The sequence below is a fragment of the Prionailurus viverrinus genome, chromosome A1 (assembly GCF_022837055.1).
Source record: "Prionailurus viverrinus isolate Anna chromosome A1, UM_Priviv_1.0, whole genome shotgun sequence".
Classification (NCBI taxonomy): Eukaryota; Metazoa; Chordata; class Mammalia; order Carnivora; family Felidae; genus Prionailurus; species Prionailurus viverrinus.
The window spans coordinates 8,820,744-8,844,466 of record NC_062561.1 but is presented as its reverse complement, the minus strand read 5'-3'; the positions used below and the strand labels follow the sequence as shown (position 1 = coordinate 8,844,466).

At 44.0% G+C, this 23,723-nt stretch overlaps 1 protein-coding gene across 4 annotated transcripts in view; it reads right to left on the bottom strand.

The window, feature by feature from the left end:
* Window positions 1–23,723, bottom strand: part of MTUS2 (microtubule associated scaffold protein 2) — a 637,113-nt gene that overhangs the window by 43,090 nt on the left and 570,300 nt on the right. For all 4 annotated transcript variants that reach the window (XM_047860755.1, XM_047860746.1, XM_047860761.1 and 1 more), the window contains one exon: window positions 16,504–16,570. In XM_047860755.1, coding sequence (XP_047716711.1) covers window positions 16,504–16,570 — 67 coding nt within the window. The remainder of the gene's footprint in view (window positions 1–16,503; window positions 16,571–23,723) is intronic.

The window sequence follows — 23,723 nt, the reverse complement described above, 5'->3', positions numbered from 1 at the left end:
CCCAAACCAGCAGTCAGCAGCACCTGAACATTTGTTGAAATGCAAATTATCGGGCCCCACCCCCTGCCTGTGACTCAGAAATGCTGGGGGCGGGGCCCTACAATCTGTTTCCCAAGCCTTCTCCGTGGTTCCAATGCCTAAGATGGAGGACTGCTGGTCCAGGCACATTCCCACCTCGGGGCCTTTGCACTGGCAGTTCCCTATGCATGGAAACCTCTTCTCCCAGCTCCTCCCCAGATATCCGGCGCTCTTTCTTTGGTCTGGATCTCAGCCCAGGAGCTCCTCCTGCAACTCAGAGACCAGTGGCCCCCATCAGAGGTCTGAGACTCAGCTCCGTGAAGCGCCTTATCCAAGCTTCTAAGTTTTAATCATTTTAACCTGAATACCTGCGGTTTCTCCTACAGCTGCTACCTCCATGACCCCTCAGAGTTCTTGTTTTACCTTTTTGGCTGCCTGTCTAACAATCCTTTGTGTTAAATTCTCACTGGTAAAATAACGAGTGGTTTCTGCCTGCTGGCTGTGCCCTGACTGGCAGTCCGGTGAACTCAGGGATCTAACTCCTTGCCAACGTGGCCAAAGGCAATCATCCTGCTCTCCCCAAAATGAACAGTGAAGGGAACGAAGGGAAAACCATTGTCATTCCAACAGGTCTCTGCTGAATGTATTTTGATGTGCACTTTATGCCTGGATATGTGTGGGCTGTGTGTGTGTGTGTGTGTGTGTGTGTGTGTGTGTGTGTACACTGTGAGGCTGCTTACTGAGATTAAATGATTTATTATCTAAAGTAAAGTGCTTTACTGTTGGTGGGAATGCGAACTGGTGCAGCCGCTCTGGAAAACAGTGTAGAGGTTCCTCAAAAACTTAAAAATGGAACGACCCTACAACCCAGCAATAGCATTACTAGGAATTTATCCAAAGGATACAGGAGTGCTGACGCAGAGGGGCACTTGTACCCCAATGTTTATAGCAGCGCTTTCAACAATAGCCAAATTATGGACAGAGCCTAAATGTCCATCAACTGACGAATGGATAAAGAAGATGTGGTTTCTATACACAATGGAATACTACTTGACAATGAGAAAGAATGAAATCCTGCCATTTGCAGCAACGTGGATGGAACTGGAAGGTATTATGCTGAGTGAAATAAGTCAGTCAGAGAAAGACAGATACCATGTTTTCACTCATATGTGGGTCTTGAGAAACTTAACAGAAGACCCTGGGGGAAAGGAAGGGGAAGAACTAGTTACAGAGAGGGAGGGAGGCAAACCATAAGAGACTCTTAAATACAGAGAAGAAATTGAGGGTGGATGGGAAGTGGGGGAGAGGGCAAAATAGGTGATGGGCATTGAGGAGGGCACTTGTTGGGATGAGCACTGAGTGTTGTATGTAAGCGATGGACCACGGGGATCTACCCCAAAAACCAAGAGCACGCTTTACACACTGTATGTTAGCCAATTTGACAATAAATTCTATTTAAAAAAAATAAACAAAATAACAGGACAGAACATAAAAAAAATAAAGTGCTTCACAAAAAAATTTTTTTAAATTTATTTGAGAGAGACAGTATGAGTGGGGGAGGGGCAGAGAGCGAGGGAGAGAGAGAGAGAATCCCAAGCAGGCTCTGCACTATTAGCACAGAGCCTGATGTGGGGCTTGAGCTCACAAAACCGTGAGATCCTGATCTGAGCAGAAACCGAGTCTGACGCTTAACCGATTGAGCCACCCCGGGGCCCCTAAAGTGCTTTAAAATGGCCCCTAAGAAGCAATCTGAGTTAGAACATCACGGAAGAGGATGATTTTACAGCCAAGCAGGAAACACCTTTCTCAATTTTTGTTCAGATTGTTGACTTGAAGAAAAGGCAGTGGGATTACATTACGTATGATGGATGTTCTGGTGAACAGTTTTTATTAAGAAAAAATCAGTTTATCCTCTGATCTGACTCTACAAATGTTGAATACATGTCAAGAAGGAGCCCCACACTTTTAGCCTTTCCCAGGCACCGTGTACATCCATCTAGCACCTTCTGGTCCCTCTCACTGCCATTTCTGCCATGACACCACATCCACGTGACAGGGGAAGCCCTTTGTGAACTCACCCCTGCTGGGAACAACTGCAGAAGAAGACAGCACTTTAAAATGCTTTATATCTAAAAAAAAAAATAATAATAATAAAAAAAAATAAAATGCTTTATATCTTAGCAATAGATCTGTGTTCCGTTTTTCCTATTCATGACAGTAGACCATCCCGAGTCAACCTGGAAATGCTGCAATTTAGAAGACAGGTCACAAACACAAATGAGGGTGGGCCAGGGGGGCTGTGGTAACCTTGAGAGGGCCCATGTGCAACGGTCAAGGGGGTGGCTGCCATTCGGTAAGAAGACAACTCACTACAAAATGGGCAACCAACGCCCCAGGAAAGATATCCCAATAGCCAATTAGCGCACAAAAAGTGCTCAACATCATTGGTGATGGGGAAATGGAAATTATGACCATAATGAGAGAGTCTTCCCATCTATTGCAATGACTCAAACAACAACAGGATCACTCAGAATTAGTAAGAAGATCAAATGTTGGCAGGTGGTGGGGGAATAGGAACTCACGCACTGCTGAGTGTAGTGCAAAATGGCACAAGCACTTGGAGAACTGTTTGGCACTTTCTCCTAAAGTTACACGCACATCTGTCCTATGACCCAGTAATTTATAACGTAGGAACTTATCTGAGAGAATGACAACCAAAGATCGTGCCAGGATCTTCCTAACAGCCTTATTTGTAAGAGCGAAAAAGTCACAACCCAAATGTCCCTCAGCAGACAAAAGGGCAGATTCGTTGTGGCGTGCTCCTGCAAGTGAAACACGGCAGACAACAGAAAGGGACACACTACCGATTCACTCAGCCATGTGGGTGCATCTCTCGTGTGGAACAAAAGCCCCCGGACACGGTAGGGTATAAAATGTCTCATCTCATTTGTGTGAAATCCCAGAGCAAACAACACTAATCTATGCCGACAGAAATGACTAAGTGGTTGCTGTAGAGGGGAGGGGTGGACTGAGTGGAAAGAGCCATGAAGAAACTTTCTGGAAGGAGGGTAAATGTCCTAGATTTCGTTTTGAGTCTGTGAACGTATTCATAGCAAGACGTCATCAAACTGAACATTTGAAAATAAAAAGTTTAAAAACAACGAAATGAACGGTCTTCTACGTTTCTCCACATATTTACCCTCTTGATAGCCTGACTTCAGTCGTGTACATCCAAATTTCTATGATTTTTATTTATTTTTTATTTTTTTTTCAACGTTTTTTAAATTTATTTTTGGGACAGAGAGAGACAGAGCATGAACGGGGGGGGGGGGAGGGGGGCAGAGAGAGAGGGAGACACAGAATCGGAAACAGGCTCCAGGCTCCGAGCCATCAGCCCAGAGCCTGACGCGGGGCTCGAACTCACGGACCGCGAGATGGTGACCTGGCTGAAGTTGGACGCTTAACCGACTGTGCCACCCAGGTGCCCCTAAATTTCTATGATTTTTAAAGGATAATTTATCTGGATATAAAATTCTGGGTTGAATGGGTTTCTGCCCCTCCCCCCCACCTTTTTCTGGCACTTTATAAATGTCAGTCCAGTGCTTTCTGGCCTCTGTGTGTTTCTGATGAGGTTACCTGTTGTTCATAACCTCGTTCCCCTGTATGTAATGTGTGCCTTTATCTGATTGCCTTCAACATTTTCTTTTTATCCCTGGTGTTCAGTAGTTGACTAGTATGTGCTTAGGTGTGATTTATTTGTATTGATCCCGTCTGGGGTTCAGTGAGCTTCTTTGGTCCGTGGGTTTATATACAATATAAAATATATATATTTTTATGTTTATTTTTTTTTGACAGAGAGAGAGAGAGAGACAGAGCATGAGTGGGGGAGGGTCAGAGAGAGAGGGAGACACAGAATCCAAAGCAGGCATCAGGCTCTGAGTTGTCAGCACAGAGCCCGACGCGAGGCTCGAACCCACAGACCACGAGATCATGACCTGAGCCGAAGTTGGACGCTCAAGAGACTGAGCCACCCAGGCGCCCTGTGGGTTGCTCTTTAAAATCAAGTTTAGGATGTCTACGCCCACCATTTCTTCAAGTATTTTTTCTTCCCAATTTCTCTCTTTCTCTATTCCCTTTTGCCAATCCAACTACACACCTGTTACCCACTTGTCATGCACATTCTGTTCCTAGTTTCAATCTTTCTCTCTGTTCTTCTGACTGGATAATATCTCCTGATTCTCTTCAATTTACTGACCCTTTTTCCTGCAGTCTCCAATGTGCTGTGAGGCCTATCCAGTGACTTTTTCATTTCAGAGCTTATACGTTTGGGTTCTAATGTTTCCATTTGGTTCTTTTTTTTTTTTTTTAATGTTCATTTATTTTTGAGAGACAGAGCATGAGCAGGGGAGGGGCAGAGAGAGAGGGAGACAGAATCTGAAGCAGGCTCCAAGCTCTGAGCTGTCAGCACAGAGCCTGATGCAGGGCTCAAACTCATGGGCTGTAAGATCATGACCTGAGCCAAAGTCGGATGCTTAACTGAGTCACCCAGGCGCCCCTCCATTTGGCCCTTTTTTATCGTTTTCATTTCTTTGTTGTGTTTCCCTACCAGATTACTTATTACGTTCTTCTTTTTCTAGAAATGCTTGAATACGTTTATAATAGTTTTTAAAATTTCTTATCTGCTAGATCTGCTAATTCTAACACCTGAGTTATTTCAATGCCCATTTCTATTGACTAGTATTTTCCTTGATTATGGGTCCTGCTTCTTTGTATGTCTAATTTAAATATATATATATATATATGTTCAACGTAATGGATAATATGTTCTAAGGAGCTTCCTTGATGATGGTGAGCTTTGTTTGCCGGCAGATAAACTACCAGACTCCACTGATTCTGTCAGGCTCGGTTTCACTCTTGTTAGTGTGGGTCAATTTCAGTCTGTCTTTGGTCCTAGAGAGACCCTTACTCCATCTAGGTCATGGCCCTTACTCCTAACGCCTGGCTGTTCTCAGGGATCAATGGATTGCTCAAGAGATCTCCCCACCCTCTCTGGGCTGGAGCTCCAATGTCTCCCAGCACTCTGCAGCCTCTGGTACCTCCATTCAGCTCCCAGCCCTGTAGTAGCCGTCCTCTGCCAGACTTCCCTGTGCACACAGCCTACCCTTCATCTAAAAACACAAGGGAAGTCCGGCACAAATTCCTGGGGCCCTCCTCTGCTCAGCTTACTGCTCGCCAGGCTCAGCTTACTCCTCGCCAGGCTCAGCCCCACAATTTCCAACCCCTTCAATTTTGGCATCTGCTCGTTCAGCTTAGCAAGATGGTGGCCGTGACCCGGAGCACCTCTCTGTGCCGTGGTCTGGGAAGTGGCCCCAGGCAGAAAGCTGGGGCTAATGTGGGATCCACTTAGTATGCTTCCCTTTTCCCAAGGACCACAGGTCTGTAGCGTCTATTGCTCAGTGTTTGGAAACAGGTGCCTCATATATTTTGTCTGTCCTATAGCTGTGTACAGTGGGAAGCCCAGTACCACACTGTGGCTGGAGGCAAAAGTCCAGACAAACACCCAAGGGATGCTAAGAGGCTCCGTCTCCTCCCACGGGAAGAGGTTCTAAGAACTGAGGTCCCAGAAAAGCGCAAGTCATGGAGATGACTGCCCAAGGCTATCTCAGCCAAGATGCCATTATTATCTACAGCACATCGAGTTTGGTCCAGCATGCAGTGTTCTGATTAGAATTTTAGCTTTCTAGCTAGATCTGCCTATGGGGGGATGTATTTGTCATCGTCAACTGACAAATTGGCATTTTTGTTTTCGTATCAAGCTCTAGTGAACTTAGTTAAAAGCGCTTCCTTGAAAGTCAGAGCCCTTCTTGGTGTACTAACAAAGGAAACAAAAAAAGCTGTGCCAAGTAAATCCACCAAGGTAATCGCCCGGACTCAGCTGCCAGCCGGGTCCCTCCGCCTGGAACCATCATTCTGATTAGCGAAACTCCGACCACATTCCTTATCACTAGCTGTTGTTGGTTGTTTTGTTTTGTTATTTATTTACTTACTTATTATTTTATTTTAGGGAGAGAGAGAGCACAAGTAGGAGAGAAGGGCGGGGGGAGGGGGGAGAGAGAATCTTAAACAAGCTCTATGCTCAGTGTGGAGCTCTACACGGGGCTTAATCCAACAACCCTGGGATCATGATCTGAGCCGAAATCAAGAGTCAGACACTCAACCAACTGAGCCAGCCAGGCACCCCTGTTTTGTTTTGTTTTGTTTTGTTTTGTTTTGTTTTGTTTTGTTTTTTAAAGACTGTTGTGTTTAGGAGATCTGAGATCAGGATCTGATTCATTATTACTGCAACCTAGTAAGTCCTTACATGGTTGCTTGCAGGGCTGAATTGGTCTGGCTTTCCTCTTCTTCACCAAAATTAACTTCCCCAAAACCTGGCTGAAAAAGTGCAATTCTGATCAAAAAGAGTGACCTGAATCATCAGTACGCAATATACTGCAATTTATATATTACTTTGTTTATTTTTTTAATTTTTTTTAACGTTTATTTATTTTTGAGACAGAGACAGAGCATGAACGGGGGAGGGTCAGAGAGAGGGAGACACAGAATCTGAAACAGGCTCCAGGCTCTGAGCCGTCAACACAGAGCCCGACGCGGGGCTCGAACTCACGGACCGTGAGATCTTGACCTGAGCCGAAGTCGGCCGCTTAACCGACTGAGCCACCCAGGCGCCCCTATCTTACTTTGTTTAAATAAACTGCCAAATTAAGCAAATAGATTGACAGTACTCTTGAATACCTGAAGGTTGCCCTGGTGACATTTGCGGTTATTTGAATAAATGAGAAGAATTCATCGTGGCACTAGACAAGAAAAATGAAATGTTAAAAAAAAAATCTGTGAAAGGCAAATCACTTGAGTTTTATATCCCAAACAAACACAAATAACTTTAAGAGTTTCATAAACACAAACTCATTCCTTTTCTTGGGGATGGCCACATGGAAAACCTAACTGTCTTCACTATTTTTCCCATTTCCCAAAGGAGAGACCGAGTGAATGGTGGCATTAATGCTGTTCCTATAATTGATTAGGTATATGGAAGAATCACTTCTTCACTGACTCCTTCATTTCCTTTAATACAGCTCAGCTGTTTTACCCCTAAAAGCCTTTCCTGGATCCCTGCCCGGGTTACAACCCCTGTTCTGAGCTCCCACACCTCGAGCATCTTACTTGCTACACTGGATTTTAATTAGCTGCTTATGTCTGTCTTTCCAATGCACAGGGGTTCCCCAAAGTCAGAGACCTCGCCAGATTCCTCTTCTACTCCTGGCACGCTAATGGGCACCTCTCCTGGGTGCAGTCAAATTCATAAAATGAAGCAGTGAATGGTCCACATTGACCATGCTAAGCCCTGAGCCAAGGAACAAGATACAAAGAAAAAGAAGAGAGAGTCCATGTATGAGAAATTCACAAGTGGGAAGCGATTATGCTCACCCAATTTGTATGTGACTGTCATTTAAAACACATATTTTGCAAAATGCTCTTCAGCAATTTTCAGGTTAAAGCTATAGCAGGTCATGTCTTTCTCTTGTTTTTTTTTTTTTCTGTTGTTGTTGTCTTTTAAATTATCTTCCCTCGATATCAGTTGAGATCTTACAACACAAAGGCAGTGTGCTATGATCATGATAAGACAAGAGGACCCAGCTCTGTTATTCCTCACAGTTATGTGATTGGGGTTGCTTTTACTTTGTATAGGCAATGTTCACTCATTGTTAAAACAGTGGTGGTATTATCTACCTTACTACCTCCTAGTCAGGATCAAATTAAATAACAAATGAAAGGGCTTTGTAAACCATACCCCACCTTAAATATTAGATTTATAAATATTAGCTTTCTCTTACATTTTACATTTACAGACACATGGCAACAGCAGATTCTGAATTTCAAGAAGCCGCTTGCCCACAGGGTCGTTTACGGTATCCTGATCTATTCGAGTCAGTCAGTTCAGCTTAGCTGAGGATGATGCCCACAGATTGAAAAATATTAGCACATATCAGGAAAGAAAATTACCTTTATTCATAAAATAGTATACATTTTAGGGAGTCACAAACAGACTGTGCATCGGTAAGGCACCTGTTTGGGATAGAAAACTATAATGACATCCACTGGAATAAAATCTAACCATGGCAGCTGACATTACTGGTTTGAATTTTTCCCAGCTCAGACCTTATATCATCTCCCTATAGGAGGGGTGTGTAATTCCAGAACCCAGTCATGCTGAGTGGGGTCCCTCTTGCAGACAAAGTAGTATATGCGAAGCTAGATGGTCATGCTCAAATTTCTGACAGCAGATTAAATTTACTAGATCAAACCTTCTTTCAAATACACTCATCTCCCCACCAGAGAGCTGAGGACACTGACAGCCCACACTGGGTCTCCTCCAAGTTGTCAAGCAAATTTAACAAGATCCCAACCCTGCGGTTCAGAGGGAATTTGGCATCCCAAAGATTTTCAGATGTTGGATTTTTATTTTCATTCAGTTCAACACATTTTCTAACTTACTGTGTGGCTTTCTCTCTGACCCGTGGGTTGTTTGGAAGTACGCTGTTTAATTTCTAAATGTTTGGAGTTTTCCTGGATATCTTCGTGTTTGATTCACAATCTACTTCAGTTATAGTCCAGAACATTTTGCGTGGTTTCGATTCTACTCATTAAGGTTTTCTTTATGGTTCCACTTGTTAAGGTTGTTTATGTTAACATTTTGAATACGTTCTATGTTGCTCAGTATTCCATGTGAAGTTGAAAAGAACGTATATTCTGCTTGTCAGATGGAATGTGCTATTAAGGTCAGTTAGGTCAAGGTGGTTGACGGTGTTATTCAGGTTTTCTGTATCCCTACTGATTTTCTGCCTCCTTGTTCTAATGGTACTGAGAGAAGAGGGAAGTCTCTAAACTTACATGTGGATTTGTTTCTGTCTCCGTTCAGTTTTATCCATGTTGGTTGCATGTTATTTGAAGCTCTATTGTTAAGTACATAGATATTTACTATTATTATGTGTTCTTGGTGAGCTAACTCCCTTATCGCTATCTCCTGATAATACTACTGGTCTGAAGGTTACTTTTGTGTGATATTAAGATAGATACTTCAACACTCTAATTTTCTCTTCATTGGTGTTAGCGGAGCCTCTCTTTCCCCCATCCTTTTACTTTCATTTTTAAAGTTTATTTATTTATTTTTGGGAAAGACACAGAGAGAGGCAGAGAGAGAGAGAGAGAGACAGAGAGAGAGAGAGAGAATCCTAAGCAGACCCCATGTTTGGCATGGGGCCAGACACAGGGCTTGATCCTACGACCCTGGGATCATGACCTGAACCAAAATCAAGACGCAGGTGCTCAACAGACTGAGCCACCCAGGTGCTCCTCCCGTTTTTCTTTTAAGTCATGTATGTCTTTATATTTGAAGTAGGTTTCTTTTAAGCCGCACGTCGCTGCGCCTTACTTTTTTCTTTTTATCCAATCTGACAAAACCGTCTTTTAATTGGTGTACTTAGAAGAGATATTTTTATAAATCAGAAAGTGTGCATTATATTTTTGTGATCCCGAGATTAGTTATTTTTTCTGAGATATCTTCTTGGTTTTGCATTTTGACTTGGGTCTTTTTAAAGCTGTGCGAGGAAGGCAGACAGAATCCAATCTGACATGTAAGGTAATTATAACACACTGAGCCCCCACTATTCTGCCAAATACTCTGCTAGATTCCTCTGTTCTCACTCGCCTGCTGTGACAGGACTGTTCTCTCCATCTTATTGACGGAGGCAATGGGGGCCCCGTAGCACAGGCTGGCTAACAACCCTCAATATACACTCTCCCCTTCTTTCGTAGTGATAGAATAATATTTGGGCAAGGTCACCAAGAAAAAATAAGGAGCACATTTCCCAGTCTGTGTCATGGCAAGGTTTGCCTTGGAACTTCGTTCTGGCCAATGAGATATAAACCGAAGTGTAAATCCTGGGACTTTCCCCCAAAGAGAGCTGACCCACTCTCTCGGTTTCTTTGTCCGTTCCTTCCTCCTTCCTGCTACCTGGAATAGAGATATGGTGACTGTAGCACCAAACACCACACTGGGCCGTGAAGGAAGGGCCACCATCTTGAGGCGGTAGGATGATCAGCTGTAAGAGGCCTGGCGCCCTGCAGACGTTGTAGAGCAAAGCCATACCTGTCCCTGGGGGCCCACCTCCTGACTTTTACATGAGAGAAATAAAACTCTGCTTTGATTAAGTTATAATTTGGGGGGCGGGGGCGGAATCTGTTATTTGTCCTGAACTCAATCCTAACGGATATAGCCTAGGGCCAATTACCATCACACTGTGTTATGTAATTAATTACACTGTCATCCATGTTTAGACAGATTCATCCTAACGTCTATCATGGTTTTGTGGGAAAGTACGGAATTGGGAGAAGCAGCTACTTTACCTGATTTTTCAAATTAGAAATTACCAAAAAAAAAAAGAAAAAAAAAAAAAAGAAATGGTGGTGGGGGTGGGGAAGCCATGGTAAACTTACACACTGTATGTAGAATTTCAGGTTTGGGCCTAAGACTTGGCTCTGCCCAAACCAGCTGTATGCACTTAGGGGAGTCCCTTAATCCTTCAGAACCCCAGTTTCCTATAAAATAAAGATACCAACACCTACTTCATTCAGTCATCTGAATAAATAAATAAGACATATCATATAACAGAGCTTGGCAAGTACAAGCACTATATAAATATAAGGTCTTATGGTCATAAAACTAGAAGCCATTTTATATATAACCTTGAAAGGTAAAATCATCTCACAAATACCCTTCCAGTGGTGTGTATATGTATGTGTGTGTTGCTAGTTATAAATGAGATGAAATTGAACATTTTATTCTAGTGAGGAACTTAAGAGCATAATAAATAACAATTTAGTGCTTACTGTCACAAACTTAGATATATATATATATAAAAGTTCTCAGATATATATATATATATATATATATATATATATATATATACACACATATCTCAAAGTTCTCAGAATTCTTTAGTATCTCTTTTTGGATATTATAGAAAATATCCAGGTTTTTGGGGTTTTTTTTGCTTTGTTTCAATAAGCTGAATGTGATTTGCTTTCAACAATATTTGATTTCAATACTCAAAATGTGGATTTAATAATTTAGCTTTCTGTATAATACCTGAGAAACTCTGCCAGAATGATTGCCTTGTTAAACGCCGCTCGCTGTCTTAAAACTTTATTTCATGTTAAGTATTTTTTAAAGAGTTCGAGAGAGAGAAAAAAGCAAAGCCCATCACAAGTCTGAGGCTTGCAGAAAGATAAAATGCGTGTGTCTGGCTTGGGACAGGTCTGGCTGGGAGAGCATCAGTGCACCTGGGAGTGTGAACCAGAAGGCTCCATTTAGATACAGCTATGCACTGCGTGTGTTTTTTTTCTCCGGTGGAGCTCATCTAATTCAGATTTAAATTCATACATTATTATTTATGAATTATTAACTATTTTTTAAATTCATACATTTTTAAGGCTCAGTGTTCCTAATAAGGCAGCTTTGCTGGACAGAGAACCATAAACATCCACCTGATGGTCGTCAACAACTCGAAGCCTAAGGTCTCGAAAGAAAATAACCTGCATCTAGGAGGAACGTCGTATAAACCCATTTCAGCATTTACAAATATAAGCAGGACCCTTCAATAATTCAATACCTGACTTCCAAATTTGGAGAATGTCACTCTATCCAAAAGTTGAGGGTCATATTTTAAGAAGTACATTTTCTGGAAATTTTTTAAAAATGTGATTAAAAAATCAAATATTATATCTATTTCTAGCATCTTGACTCCTCCTCCCCGTGGATGTGGTGGTTTCTGGTCCCCTGGGGACCTAAAATGCCCTTCATCCCACAATCATTGTAGCTTGGCTTTTCCAAGGACAGACCCAATTAAGGCCAACTCCAAACACAAGGTAAGAGTCATCCTCCCTGAAGGGTGACTCAAGCATGAGAAGCTTTCAAGAGGATGACCAGAGGTCCCTGTCTCCACATCCACATATGGTGTAACACAGATGATGGCAATTTTAGCCACTCCCCAAGGACTCGACTCCTGGACCACAAAATGCTCTATCTCAAACTGCACCCTGGTACATAATTGGGTATTACGTGTCTCTTCTCAGGTGTGTGTGTGTGTGTGTGTGTGTGTGTGTGTGTGTGTGTGTGTGAGAGAGAGAGAGAGAGAGAGAGAGGGAGGGAGAAAGGGATGGGAAGGGAGGAAGGGAGAGAGGAGTAGTGATGGAATTTCTTCTTTATCTACACTGAGATTAAATCCACCATCATCTTGTATCTTGATTTATAGAGTAAAAATCAAGGATCTTTCACATACAGATGAATTTAGAACAAATGTGGATTTCTATCCAAAATCTGTCCACACTCTGAGACTAGATTTCCAAGAAAATGACACAAGAGGAAAAAAGTAATTTGCATAATACTGCAAATAATAGCAAAAAACTGGGGCAAATCTAAGTGCTCAAAGGAGAGGAGTGGCTTATTCTAGTGTGCCGCCATGGTTAAATGTTTTATCACTATTAAATGACCATTGTGAATTGTTTTTTTGATACGTGGAGAGGGGAAAAAAATAGTGTTCCTTCCACAGATGTGCAGAATGGTTAATGCCAGAAAACGGTCACGGCATCTGTTGGCCCAGTGCACGCACAGTGGGCCAACAGGCATCAGTAGGTGCTCGGTAGGAGATGGTCCCAGAGTTTACCTTGAAATCAACTGCCAGCAAGTTCTACTTAAAAATGATTATAATCAGAATCCTCCGTTGGCGTGGGTAACACACATCAAAATCTCTGACTGGGGTAATACACCTTCTACAGGATTCTGCTGTAGCTCCTTCACCAGACATGTCCCAGTTGGGAACGTACTGTAAATATGAAGTGTGTCAGCAAATACACCAGGGGATTAGTTTCTGTGGTCGGTTCCCGAAAGCCCGTCTAACCCAGCTGGGAGCGGACTCAGAGACTGACAGCCCTATAGCCTGACAGGCCGAGGTGAAGGAAGGAAGATGATATTCCTTCCCTTCTTCTGGGAGCCAGGCCAACTCCATGGGGAATGTCAGAGCAGGTGGGATATGTCCTCTGCATCTTTCCTTTCTGCACCCTTTCCCCTCCCCTCCTGGGCTTCTCTCCCGAGGCCCTCAGGCTGCCCACAGCACTCGACTAGGGGACCCCATCCTCCCACACCTACCCCAAATTCCCTACCGCCCCCTCCCTGTCCTTGACCCAAATCGAAATCCTCACTCCTTCAATGTAGTTCATTGGTTCTCAAATTTCACTGTACTTCATGAACATCTGGGAATTAAATTTTAAAAAAAGCCTAGTGGCTCCAGTCCGTTGAGTGTCCGACTTCAGCTCAGGTCATGATCTCATGGTTCGTGAGTTCAAGCCCCGCATCGGGCTGGCTGTTGTCAGCACAGAGCCCGCTTCAGATCCTCTGTCCCCCTCTCTCTGCCCCTCCCTCGCTCATGCTCTCTTCTCTCAAAAATGAACAAACACTTATAAAGAAGAAGAAGAAAAGCCTAGGCCCCAACCTCAAATATTTTGATTCTGTTGCCTGAGAGGTCCTGGGAACCGTTAATTTAAAGAGCACTGCAGGTGATTCTAATATGCACCAGGGCTGAGAACCCGCGGTCAAGGTGATTCTGGCTAGATGCTAGAAGCCTTTGATTGCATTTCTTCACAGCAAGGATGTAAACAACGGATGGCTGCCTACCAGCAGATACGGGTAGATTCCAGGGCAGCATTTTAACACATATGAAAAGTTTGAGCAGTAGGTTTTAGATTTGGGGAACAGGCCAGCCCTGTTCTGGGGATATACAGTAAATGCTGCTAAACCCTTCTGATTTTTGCAGCGTCTTCCTCTTCCATGTCTGAGTTCACATGTGGAAATTCTAGCTCCCCCCACCCCCCACCACGCCCCTCACAGCCCCTCATAGCTCCCAGCTCCGGAAGCCCTCATCTGACTCCGCTGACAGGGGTCTAAATGAGGGTAGGGATGCTGGGAAGGAGATAGGATCGCCCATCTCTCTTTCTAGACGATCACTCAAAAGTCAGCTTTATAAGCTTAATTCTCTTTTCCCTTTAAGGGTGTTCCTTGCCGGCCAAGCTAAGCCGGGCAGAACTTGTGGCCTTTACAGTTAATAGTAGATCCCCACAGTGTAGTGTCCACCTTCTCCCAAACACAGGCTCTGCAGTGGCTCAGGTGCTCGCTGCTAAAACATCCGCTGGGATCAGTGCTGGGTGTCATGGCCCCGGCCCTGGGGCTACCAAGGCCTTCCGCCCTCTCCCCTCACCCCGCGGTTTATTCATTTGGCAGATGACTTCTGGTTCTATTCTTAACACTAATGCAGACCTCAAATAACACCGAAACACAAAAACTCAGCGCAATCCTTGCGTGGTTCCTGCTGCGTTCAGAAGCTTCAGGAAAGGGCCGAGGGAAGCGGGGTTGGATTTGGCATGCCCTATCTAGTTCGGTCAGGGTGCACACCCCAGATCCAAAGCTTGCCCGCGGGGGTGCAGACATCCCTCCGGGGAGGAATTCAGGCTACAATGGAAGATTCTGTCCTCTATTTTCTGATTCAAGGTGCTACACACCTTACTAGGAGAGTCTCCTCCTCGGGCTGCGTTATCAGCATTATCTTCTTTAACCGACTTTCCTTTTTATGAAAGGACACCTGAGGGACAGAGAGGTTAGCCAACTGGCCCTACCTGAACCCGTGTCATTGGCCCGCAAAGTCCATGCTCAGAACCATTCACTCTCAGAACAATCTAAAAACTCATCCATTTGGGATGCCTGGGTGGCTCAGTCAGTTAAGCATCTGACACTTGATTTCAGTTCAGATCATGATCTCACAGACATGAGATCAAGCCCCACATTGGGCTCCACACTGAGCACGGAGCCTGCTTAAGATTCTGTCTCCCTCTCCCTCTGCCTGCATGCCCATTTGTGCTCTCTCAAAAAAAAAAAAAAAAAAAAAAAAAAAAACAACCCCAGCTTAAAAACCCAACCATTTCATGCACACTCGTGGCCCTCGGCTTCCCAAGAGCTCCTCTGTAAGTTCTGCCATTGCTGCTCTTGGCAGACCTCTCTCGGGAAACCTACACCTGGGTTCATGCACTGGGTTCCTCATCCAGGGATGGCCAGGGGCACGGGGCCACCTTGCTGCTCCGGACCACTCACAGGTGAGGCTGGGAAGGAGGGACCATTATTTACTGCTTTCCCCCAGGGGCCTTAGAGGGGAGAAAAGCCCACTGTTGACCTACCTCAGTGACGAAAGAAGTCACAAAACTTGCAGGGAAGGAAAAGAAACCCAACAACTCAGTTAAACAAAAAGGAAAAAACAGAGAGGGGTGATGGGGGTACCGTGTCTGGAAATCACTCTGCAGTTCACTGCACATCCTCGGCACCCATGTTCCCCAGGGAAGTCTGGTCTTCAGCTTCCATGCCTATTTGCACGGCTATTTGCCGGAAGGACCAGCCACAGCCTCTCTGCGTGGCTGGCAGGAAGGAAAGGAGCTGTGCCACCTGCCAAGGATGGCTGGGACCGTCCAAGTCCCCTCACTCATGGAGGGAGCCCCACCGGCACTTGGCAGGCTGCCCCCAGGACCACAACGGATGGAGGAGATACACTCATTGTAAAGAGAAGACAGCAGGCCGGGGGGGAATAGGCCAGGCTGACGTTCCCTTTGCTGACTGATTCCTGAGGAAACACAGTAACGGAACCTCAAGAGAGAACTGAGATCGAGAAATTGGAACGTGGAGAATATGTGCTCTGATCTTTGGCCTAGAGTGTGGAAGCCCATCCGTCTCCATGACACCCCCCCGGTCTGGGGATCATCCCATCACTTGCCAGGTCTCCATGTTCAGACTGAGCTCTGCCATTTTATCGGCCAAAGGTGAGTGGGAATTTCAACACAGACCCCAGCATATTTAATCCACCCAGGCTTGTGTTTCTGGTCTTGTTCTATATCACAGAGTGTTTCATGGCGAGGCCTATGGTGGCAGGAAGCCTTGGAATGTCTGCAGAGATCTAGTGCAGAGAGCGCCTCGTGTTACCCAGCAAAGCTGTGCTGCTTCCTTGGGAGCTCTGCCTGCCCGGGGGTACCGAGACGGAGGGGCTGTGGTCACGGCTCACAACGCAGACGGATGTGTGTGCCGCCATCTGCGAAGAGCGGAGTCGAGGCCGGATTAGCGAACTGTTATGAAGCTGTCTTTGTGACAACAGAGCTGTAAAAATTATGGCTCCCTGCAAGGCCACACCAACGCACCACTGTGCTGGGTGAGATGCTTCATTTTTCCAGGCAGCTCTGCCCTGGCTGATTACGTGAGACGTAACTGCTTTTGATGCACATTCACAGGTATCAGGAAAAGACATTCTTGGCGTTCCTCATTTTCCATGCCCTACTTACCAACTTCATCCCTGACGTTTGCAAGTTCGACTGACAGCTCTTTTTCTTTCACAAGGGCACTTTCATTCTGAAAAAAAAACAAAACGGATACCGAGAGTCCCCTAGTTTTACGCCAGATAAGCCCCCGTGACATGTTTAATTAATGAATCATATTAAGCAAATATTTATGAGTCTAGCCCTTAAGGAGATAATTTTCTCATTATAGAAGCATAGAAAAAAAAATTACAAAGCCAAGTCCGACTCATTCATTTGCATCACATTCAAATCACAAAGCTCGCTTTTCACTCTACTGCACCGTTTATACATCAACCTACAACCCCTTCTTTGCACGTCTATGCCCTGCATGGTAATCCGCTGTTATGTATTATTACACACCGTTAATTACTATCACTAGTGTGAGATTTTTGAGCACGAAAACATCCACACCACCTTCTTCTGACGGGCGAATGCTAACTTTACCAACTGTCTCCTTACACGTACCCTTCTGTCCAGATGTACGTGGTCGGCTACCGAATAAGTAACGAGCAGAAAGCTTAATGTGAAACATTTTTTTTTTTTTTTTGTAATGAGATCAACACCAAAACTTAAGGTTTCCAAGTTTTTTTTGTTCCACTGTGTGCATCGCTAGAAGGAACAAGACGAAAAGTCCCACGTGAGGTACTATTAAGGGCAAAGGACACCATTTGTAACCACACGGCCCCTGAGTTGTTTTCAGATCGTATGTATTCTATGACATGAAACAGAGAGGTACCTGAAGATATGCTGACTTTGTAATCTGGGTTGAGTCACCAGAAATAGCTACATTTGTTATGATTTTATTGTTACTAATAATAACTAGAAAAGGTGTGCTATATCAATTCTCTTCGCATTAGAGATACCAAAAATGTAGGCCTTCAAAGAAAGTCTCTTCATTCGGTTAGAATGTGCTCCCAAAGCAAACATTTCCAAAAAGGGAGTTGAAGCTAAAAATTGTACCAGATCTCTAGCATGAATATCATCAGGGTCTTGTGAATGTTCTTTCTTGATTAACCTCCTTTGACTTTGATTACAGCACCTCCAAAGAACCTGTTAACCTACCTCAAGGATGAAAGAAGTCACGAAACTCGCCATGAAGAAAAAAAACTCAATTAAAAAACATGAAAAAATGGGGGCAGGGTGGTGGTAACACGCAGATCTAGGTAACACGTGTGCTACTTTGGGTTGATGGGACGGACGGTCTCAGGTCATCCAAAGGGATTTGCTGCACAATGTCATAATTTCATAGTACCCAAATAAAACTATTTATGTGATAAACTGACAGCTATTTTAGTCATGGGCATCAACAAGGATTAGCTCATGGTTCTTTTAAGAATAATGTAGCGATAACGCATCCTTTGAGGGACGGTGGGCTCCCATTTTATTCATAAAGCTCTCTCCTTCCATCCCAGCCCTCAGCATCCTTGCCTTCCCTAAATCTGAAGTCTAGCAATCACACCCGAGAATAGATAGTTTCCTAATCACTAAGGGATGCTGCCTCTATGCCAAGCCCACTGCACAGGGTTATAAAGAGGGTTGAAGAAATTAATATATGCAAAGTAATTAGTAATTAGAAGTAATATATGCAATCTGGCACTTGGCAAGCTCTTTATAAGTGTTAGTCGTTCTTAGAAGTCTTTTCTTTCATTTTATTTGCAACTGACTAATATCCTATAGATACTAGGGTCTTATCCACATTAACGATCTAAATGTGTTTAGGAATATGGCATATTCTTATGCTCTATTCTTTGCTTTGTTTTGCTTTTTGAAAATACCTTCCTGGCTCTGCCCTGATTCTGTTCTCAATTCGAAGTCTAGATACCTGGGAAAGCGTTCTAATCAGATAGACCACAGGGATTCCCTGCTTGCTCCAACACAGCACAATGTGGCCGGCTGACTTTCAACGTGTTACTACAAATTATGAAAACCTGGAATTCCAGAGTGGCTAGCTTTCTGTATTCACCCTGAAAGGATCTTAAACTAGTGAAAAAATTAACTTGTTTCTCCTATCAAGAAACACCTGGCTGGCTCAGTTGGTAGAGCATGAAACTCTTGATCTCGAGGTTGTTAAGTTCAAGCCCCACGTTGGGTGTAGAGATTACTTAAAAAAAAAAAAAAAAAAAATATATATATATATATATATATATGTATATATATATATATACACACATGTATATATATATACATATATATATACATGTGTATATATATATATATATACACGTGTATATATATATAAGAATAATAATTTTTAATCCTCAGTTCCTAAGCACAGCCAGAGAAGTGAAGTAAAGCTGACCCTTGACCAACATTGGTTTGAACTGGGTGTGTCCACTCCCACTCCAATTTGTTTTCTTTTTTCAAAATTGTTTTAAATTTTATTTATTTTAGAGAGAGAGAGACAGAGAGCAAGAGTGGGAGAGAGAGAGAGAGAGAGAGAGAGAGAGAGCGAGCCTCAAGCAGGTTCCATGCCCGGCACAGAGCCCGATGTAAGGCTTCATCCTCCCACAACCCTGGGATCATGACCTGAGCTGAAATCAAGAGTCGGACGCTCAACCGACTGAGCCACCCAGGTGCCCCTCGAATTGTTTTCAATAAATATAGTACAGTACTGTAAATGTATCTTCTCTTCCTTGTGATTTTTTAAATAATAATTTCTTTTCCCTAGTTTATTATAAGAACATAGCATATAATACAATATACAAAATGTGTTAATCAACTGTTCTTAGTAAGGCTTCTGGTCCACAGTGGGTTATTCGCGGTGAAGTTTTGGGGGAGTCACAAGTTATTCACAGATTTTCTACTGTGCAGGAGTTGAGCACCCCAATCCCTGGTTCTTCAAGGGTTAACTGTACTGTACTTATCAGTCTCAAAATAGCATTATTAAAGTATTCACAGTCAGAGTGCTGACAGATGCAAAGACTTAGATGAGGTTAGGCAGTGAACAACCAGAACTTAACAAAACCCCACAAACCAACTCTGATTTCTAACATGAGCCAACGCTTCCCTCAGCTCCCCACACCCACCACCCCCACCCCGGAAAGAAGCCCTGGGCAGATGTGAACAGTGTCCTGCCCAGGGATCTCCCAGATCACGGTAAATCACTCTACACTTTCCAGCCACAGGAGAATGAGACATTTGGGGAAGGAGTGGCTTGGAGGCCCAGTGAGGAGACCGTGCTGATTCTGGTAAAGATTATGGGCAACCTTCAGACCTGAATCACTGTTGTGAAAAGCTGCCGCTAATACTGACAGCCAGGCTGGACCCACCCATCCTCGCTTTAGGGGAGACACAAGTGAGAGAATAAAAGAAAAGGACCAAGGAAAGAAAGGGAGCAGATGGGAAGAGAAGAGAGATGGAAGGGGAGATAGGAAGGGGACGGGTGAGACCACAGACCCTGCACCCTCTCCATCTGGGGAGACAGTGATGGGGAAAGAGTGAAGGAAGACAACCCAACTCGACCTCAACCTTTCGCAAGCATAGCCTATAGAGCCAACTGCAGTTTCAAACTACAGTCATCAGATGGCTTACCGAGGAAAGACTGGCTGTTAAACATTAGCAACAAACCTGAAGGCTTAAATGTCAAGGTAAACAACGAAACTCTGGTAAGGTCTAGCTAATGACAGCATTAATATTAGTGTGAACATTTCCAAACACTTTGCGAACGTGAGGCACAGAGCTGGGTAGGCCCTTTCCCTCACTTGGTCCTCCAGGTGAGGCTGTCAGGTGGGTGCTGGGTTCTATTTCCCTGCGTGGAGGATGAAACTGAAGCTCCAGGCTAAGCAAGCCGCCCGTGCACGACTGGCTGGGAAGGGGTGAAGCCAGAGTCTATTACAGACACAGCCTCAGGATCCAAACTGCACCAGTTCTCAGACTGGATAGGAGCACTTATCGGTGGTCAGTGTCAGCTCCTCACCACCTTTTCAATAAAAAAAAATTCCCTGGCTGCATTCACACCCCACCCCACCGTTGGAACTACCTGCCTTTGCCCATGGTATGGATTTGTTGGCCGCTCGCCAGTACATTTCCAGCATGGCCTGCCTGAGGCTGTAACTTCTGAGAGGGTAGCTGTTCAGCTTTCCCCATCAGCTATCCCTAACCCCTGTGAATCCGTTCCTCCTGAAGATGCTGACTCAGCCCAGCTCTGCTCGCTAAGGCCAGCCTGTGTGGGTTGGCGACAGTCCTTTCTTCTTAAGTGCTTCTTTTTGAAATGATACCAACCCTTCTGATTTATGAATTTTCTGCATCAATTAAGTTACTCTTTGTTTCCTGAAAGCTAAACCAGAATGACTAGTGCTGCCCTGCAGTGGAGTGAGTCAACAACAACAGGACTGCAGGAACTCTCTTCCTTAACGCAAGAAGTGAACTTCAAGGAACCTTCCATTCTCTCCTCCTGCCTCAAGTTACTCTGCCATCCATCATGGCTCAACAGATTCCAAAGGTGATCTCGCAAGGCCGTTAGGTTCTGTTGAACACACAGGAGGAAGGTGGCCCCAAAGACTCCCTTTGAAAGGGTCTCATGCCACGATTCCCCTTCGCTCCCCAACCTAAGCCAGTCCAGCGCGATGACGTGTTGGGATGACTGAAATATGAGCACGGCCCCCTCTGACGGCCCAGTGTGAGATCAGGGCTTCCCTACATGGGGAATGAGTGGAAAATTCCTAACTGGTGCCAAGCACGAGCTCCTGCTTTCACTCTAAAGGTCTAAAAATAGAACTCAGTATTAACCATCCAAACGATCCCGGTGACACAGTCCAGAAATCGCAAAGTCTAAAAGGCCATTCTTCTAAAATTACTGTTTACTCTAGGACAGGCTTAACTGGAAATGGACCCTTGGAGAACACTCATCCAAGCCCCATACCAACAGCTGTGTCTTCTTATGCACCTCTTTTATTTGGTCACGTACCTCTCTTTTGCACACTGAGTTCTCTACTCTTTTTAGCATGATACGCTGTATTCACAGATGGAATCCGAGATGAGCTATCCCCATGAAACATCCAACTCTCCCCCTCTACCTCTAGCCCTAAACACACCGCTGCAAGTCTGGCACAGTGAAGCCTGTACTTCTCACATATGGCTCTCCACGCTAAGGTGCTCAGCGACTCTTGCCGAATGCCACCATGAATCTCTCCTAGCTACACAAACCTGGCAAAGCCTACAAACCGCTAATCGTGCCATTGACTTCAAGTAACTGGATGTGTGGCCAAGCCCGAAGCCGGCCTGCCACACTCTGTCATTTTAACATGCTTCGTCAATGGGCGTTACCTGTTCAGCTGGTTGATGCCACCCATGAGAACTTGGTGGTAACAGGGAGTGAAAATGCCACTCTTTGTTAGCGTCACCCACGTGATTCTACACTTGGACATGAGCTCCCTAAGCTCCTCCTCAAATCGGAAACCAAAGGAACAGACTAGTTACTATGAGACCAGAGGAAGAAGGAGCAGGAGGAATGTGGGAGCACCCAAGGTAAGAGCCAAGAGAACTGTGACCCTAAACAGCACCTGAGGCTATTTCTGGGAGCCTGTGTCACCCCCATCATATGGGCCCTTCTCTTCTCCTTGCCATGCTCCTGCCTCTGGTCTGTGATTCACCCTGAAGGGGTACTTGATCAGCTACAAGGGGGACTGATGACAATTTTGTAAACTTCACTGCAGTTTCTAAGTGTTTTGATCAGCTCCCGCTTCCCCCCACCACATTTTCCTTTAAAAAGACACACACGTGCCCAAGATGATGTGACTTTGATATGATGAGTCAGAAGAAAGAGTGTTTGTACTGGGCCCTCAAATATTTGTTGAAAAGAAATGAATTGATAAATGGAACAGTACTCTACCGTCAAAATAGTAATTTGGCAATAAATTAATTAATTGTAATAAATAAATAAATAAATAGACAGAGAGAGACACACACACACACACACACACACACATTAAAAAATACATACATGTAAGTCCACAGACTCCCAACAAATTTCTAATTTTTCCTATCTTTTTAGCCTGCCCTGGAGTCAATGCAGATTAAAAAAAAAAAAAATTCAACCGTGCAAAGCTAGGCCACCTTTTCACAGGCTAAGCAAAAGAACCATACAGGGAATTAAAGAAGAAACCTACAGAATTCTGCTATTTGAAGAAACTTCCAGATCCTTTTTATTGTGACTTTTGGAAATTCAAAGTGAGATACATACATACACATGAAACCACAAAGGGGTTAAGGAATTTTTCATTCTTCCTGGAAACAATATTGCTTTTCACTCATGGCTCTGTGAGTTCAGGTGAGGGCTTAATTCTACATGGCAGAACCCTGTTTTAATACGGAAATACTTTCTTTTGTATTTCAAGATGAACCAGCCACAAGGTGACATCTCCAAGGCTTCTGTGTTGTTTTCAGACCACCGTTTGTGAATGCTGCGTTCAATTTCAGTATCAATACTGTGAAGCTTGGCTAGATTCATAATATAGCTCCGTGGAAAATTCCTTTGGGAGGTGGACTGACCTTTTGTTTTTCATTTCAGTTATTGTGGCTTTAAGGCAGCGCTGACGGCATGCTTTGACTTCTTCAATAAGTATTATTTCTTTCACATATAATTAACACAGGCCACTGTATTTTTCTACCAGCTTTTCTCCTCTGCAGTACAATTTAATAGAGACTGGTCAAGGCAAGTATCATTCACATTTAATATTCTTAAATACATGTCATTGTCTACTTGTATGAAAGATAAGCAGAACCACATCTTGTTTTAAAAGAAATCAGAAGGAATAAACTCAGAGTGCATCATTCTGATCTTTTTCCTGTGCATTTGCGATCGCAAAACATCTAGCTGCCTAAGAAGCCGCACTTAATAACTCAATGCCATAACCCACCCGGATTATCAACTGACAACTAGAAAGGACAGAGTCTTATGGGGCCCAAGGTGAAGGAATGTGAATCCAAAGACGCAATGCTGGGAAATTCTGGATCTCAGAGTAAGCAAAACAAAGGAAGATTAGCCAGTGCCATGATTTTCAATCCATTTATTTATCACTTCAGAGGTTCTTTGACCTTCTCGGATTTTCTCTTATTACCTTCCCAAATTTATCACTGTCAGATGCCAGATGCCTGGGAGGAACAGTGAGGTGCCTTCTCCTAACTGCCACCCCCACCAAGAATTTAGAGGAAAGGTAAATAAAACCAGCCTTGGAGATTAACATCAATGCATGTAAGGTTAGGGT